The sequence below is a fragment of the Nerophis lumbriciformis genome, linkage group LG05 (genome assembly GCF_033978685.3).
Source record: "Nerophis lumbriciformis linkage group LG05, RoL_Nlum_v2.1, whole genome shotgun sequence".
Lineage (NCBI taxonomy): Eukaryota > Metazoa > Chordata > Actinopteri > Syngnathiformes > Syngnathidae > Nerophis > Nerophis lumbriciformis.
Genome location: NC_084552.2, coordinates 6,335,258 through 6,340,000, shown reverse-complemented (window position 1 = coordinate 6,340,000; position 4,743 = coordinate 6,335,258). Strand labels below are relative to the sequence as shown.

Below are 4,743 nucleotides of genomic sequence, written 5' to 3'. Positions count from 1 at the left end.
TTCATCTGCGTATATACATGATTAATGCATGATTAATGCATGATTAATGCGTGATTCATCTGCAGATATACATGATTAACACATGATTGTGTGATTCATCTGCGTATATACATGATTAATGCATGATTCATCTGCGTATATACATGATTAATGCATGATTAATGCATGATTCATCTGCGTATATACATGATTAATGCATGATTAATGCATGATTAATGCGTGATTCATCTGCAGATATACATGATTAACACATGATTAATGTGTGATTCATCTGCGTATATACATGATTAATGCATGATTCATCTGCGTATATACATGATTAATGCATGATTAATGCATGATTCATCTGCGTATATACATGATCTAATGCATGATTAATGCATGTTTAATGCGTGATTCATCTGCAGATATACATGATTAACACATGATTAATGTGTGATTCATCTGCGTATATACATGATTAATGCATGATTCATCTGCGTATATACATGATTAATGCATGATTAATGCATGATTCATCTGCGTATATACATGATCTAATGCATGATTAATGCATGTTTAATGCGTGATTCATCTGCAGATATACATGATTAACACATGATTAATGTGTGATTCATCTGCGTATATACATGATTAATGCATGATTAATGCATGATTCATCTGCGTATATACATGATTAATGCATGATTAATGCATGATTAATGCATGATTCATCTGCGTATATACATGATTAATGCATGATTAATGCGTGATTCATCTGCAGATATACATGATTAATGCATGATTAATGTGTGATTCATCTGCGTATATACATGATTAATGCATGATTCATCTGCGTATATACATGATTAATGCATGATTAATGCATGATTCATCTGCGTATATACATGATTAATGCATGATTCATCTGCGTATATACATGATTAATGCGTGATTAATGCGTGATTCATCTGCGTATATACATGATTAATGCATGATTAATGCGTGATTTATCTGCGTATATACATGATTAATGCATGATTAATGCGTGATTCATTTGCAGATATACATGATTAATGCGTGATTCATCTGCGTATATACATGATTAATGCATGATTCATCTGCAGATATACATGATTAATGCATGATTAATGCGTGATTCATCTGCGTATATACATGATTAATGCATGATTAATGCATGATTCATCTGCAGATATACATGATTAATGCATGATTAATGCGTGATTCATCTGCGTATATACATGATTAATGCATGATTAATGCATGATTCATCTGCAGATATACATGATTAATGCATGATTAATGCGTGATTCATCTGCGTATATGCATGATTAATGCATGATTCATCTGCGTATATACATGATTAATGCATGATTCATCTGCGTATATACATGATTAATGCATGATTCATCTGCGTATATACATGATTAATGCATGATTAATGCATGATTCTTCTGCGTATATACATGATTAATGCATGATTCATCTGCGTATATACATGATTAATGCATGATTCATCTGCGTATATACATGATTAATGCATGATTAATGCATGATTCATCTGCGTATATACATGATTAATGCATGATTCATCTGCGTATATACATGATTAATGCATGATTAATGCATGATTCTTCTGCGTATATACATGATTAATGCATGATTCATCTGCGTATATACATGATTAATGCATGATTAATGCATGATTCATCTGCGTATATACATGATTAATGCGTGATTAATGCATGATTCATCTGCGTATATACATGATTAATGCAATTTGATGAATCACATGAGTTAACTTGTCATTTTTGACAGCACTAACAAACATAAGTATAGGAAATATATGGCCCCTGACGGTTGTGGCCCTTGATTGTGACACGCCACTCAGTGTTATATTCATTTTTCCTACATGAATCAATGCCCCGGCTCCCTGTGTTCCGCAGGTGAAAGCAGGATTCGGGGTGAACCTGATTGGCGTGGCGGTGGTGATGTTGGCCATCACCACGTGGGGGGTGCCACTCTTTAATTTGACCGAGTTCCCAGCCTGGGCCGTGGCCGGCAACGTGACCAGCAGCTTATAGCGCCCATCCGCAGCGTTTCTACGGAAGGAATGGAAGTAATGTGAACTGTATTAGAATGATAGTTTTGTGGGGCCAATTCAGTATTTTCATCATTGGACGGAGATTCTTACTTGCCGTGTGACGCTGTACTTCATCAATGTTTATGCAGATATATCTCATGCTGCTACATTTCACCAAAGTTCTCACACTGTAAACATATCAGCAATTATTGTCAATAATATGAATAGAACAGCTTTATGTGAGCTTATTATTCTTTCATGTGTGCTTTTATGGACATGAGGACTTTTGATGGAATGACGGACATCAATGTGGACTACAAAAAGGTGTCCCAGTTGAATAATAAGACTGGTTGCCTTGGTGATGACTTCCATTGGGAAGCACACGCATGCATGTTGTGATCATTAATGTTCAAATCTGCTGCTAAAAGTATGAACACTGTACTGCACAAAAGTCTACAAGCTGTTTCATGTTTTCTTACACAGTTAGGCAATGACCTGTGTGGATTTGATGGCTTTTACCCTAGCATAGGTACAATCAAGATGATGCCTTCATTTTTATGTGTGTAATTTATTCATGCCTACTTTTTTGTAAATACATACAGGCTTGTGCTGAAGTGTTTACTTTTTGTCCAGTTAGGAAGACCAAATGTGTACAAGAATAAACTCCCAGAAGCCAATTTGTTGTTTTTTTTCTATTTATTTAAAATAATCCGGCGTTATTACGTAACCGGCTTGGGTCAGTGCCTGCTTTCTGTTCCACCCTGGACTCGAACCTGGGTCGACCACAAACGCGACAGGGGTGCTAGCTACTGAGCTAAAAGCTATGGCTACCAACCAACAGCCAGCACTGCTCTTTAAAAGGGGAATTATGTCTACCATTCACAAACCTTTTTTTTTACAAGAACTCATATGTTTTTATTTTTTAAGGCATTCTAACTCATAAATAAACGCTAGCAAAAGTCAGCTAACAATGGAGCCAATAGGAGACGTTCTACTCCGCCATAAACTGCTCTAACAAACCCTCCATAAATGTTTTCATGCAGCAATGAAGGATGATCTACAAGTTTTAGAAGATGTGTGCTAAACAAATCCAGCTTCACATAGAAATTGTATTATGTAGTATTGCTAAGTGCTAAACAAGAAATACAAACTATCAACATAATAAAACAATCCATTACTGTGCAATGTCTGCTCTCACTGGGATGCAGAGGTGGGTAGAGTATCCAGAAATTGTACTCAAGTAAGAGTACTGTTACTTTAGAGATTTATTACTCAAGTAAAAGTAAGGAGTAGTCACCCAAATATTGACTTGAGTAAAAGTAAAAAGTATGTTGTGAAAAAACTACTCAAGTACTGAGTAACTGATGAGTAACATACACACACACATATCATATATATATATATATGTATATATATACATATATATATATATATACGAAAAGAATACCTACCGGAATCAATAAAAGGCTATCGATGCTGTCATCTAGCAAAGCTGAATTTGACCAAGCAACCCCCCCGTACCAAAAAGCCCTTGATGAAAGCGGATACAATTTCACCCTCACCTATGAACCCACGCCAGGAAACCAGCCAAAAAAGAACAGAAAACGGAACGACATCATCTGGTACAACCCCCCATACAGCAAAAACGTCTCAACGAACATTGGACACAAATTCCTCAATCTGATTGACAAACACTTTCCCAAAGACAACATCCTAAGACAAGTATTCAACAAGAACAACATTAAATTGAGCTACAGCTGCATGAACAATATACGACAAATCATCTCAAACCACAACAAAACAATTGCAAATGAGCCGTCGGCCCTCAGACAGAGCGACTCCAAAACCAACAAAGGATGTAATTGTCGAAAGAAACCTGATTGCCCCCTCAACGGGGGGTGCTTACAAACATCAGTTGTCTACCAATCTAAGGTAATACGCAAGGACATTAACACATCCGACACATATGTAGGATTAACCGAGGGAGAATTCAAAACCAGATGGAACAATCACAAGGCTTCTTTCAGGAACAAAAACCTGCGAAATACCACAGAACTCAGCAAACACATTTGGGACCTCAAAGACAATAATGTTGAATATTCAATAACATGGCAAATTCTTGCATCCAGCACACCTTACAATAGTGGTAATAAAAGATGCAACCTATGCTTGAAAGAGAAACTGTTTATTATTTACCGTCCAGACCTGTCATCCCTCAACAAGCGCAGCGAAATTGTAACAACATGCCGCCATAGACGGAAACACCTCCTAGGCAACACATGAGCCAACCACCACGCCCCTAGGCCAGCCTGTACCCACCCACTCTGTGCCCTATATAAACCATGGTATGCGAATGCTCCCATTAAAATCTCCTGACGATTGAGGGTACCCCCCCTCATGAAACAGGCCTGTAGAGATGAAATAGTCTTGTGATTTTTTTCCCCACACATACATATATATATATATATATATATATATATATATATATATATATATATACACACACACACACACACACACACATATATAATATATATATATATATATATATGTATATATATATATATACATTGATATATACAGTATATAATTTATATTTATTTATTTTGACGCTTTTGTTTACATGTTAAAGGTGTTTTAATGAATATACATGCATGTAT

General features: G+C 36.0%; 1 protein-coding gene across 2 annotated transcripts in view; it reads left to right on the top strand.

The window, feature by feature from the left end:
• The window catches only part of slc13a4 (solute carrier family 13 member 4), a 111,193-nt gene extending 108,477 nt beyond the window's left edge, over positions 1-2,716 (top strand). For both annotated transcript variants that reach the window (XM_061961369.2, XM_061961367.2), the window contains one exon: positions 1,947-2,716. In XM_061961369.2, the coding sequence (XP_061817353.1) occupies positions 1,947-2,084 (138 nt within the window). In that variant the 3' untranslated portion in view covers positions 2,085-2,716. The remainder of the gene's footprint in view (positions 1-1,946) is intronic.
• The last annotated feature ends 2,027 nt before the right edge of the window (positions 2,717-4,743 follow it).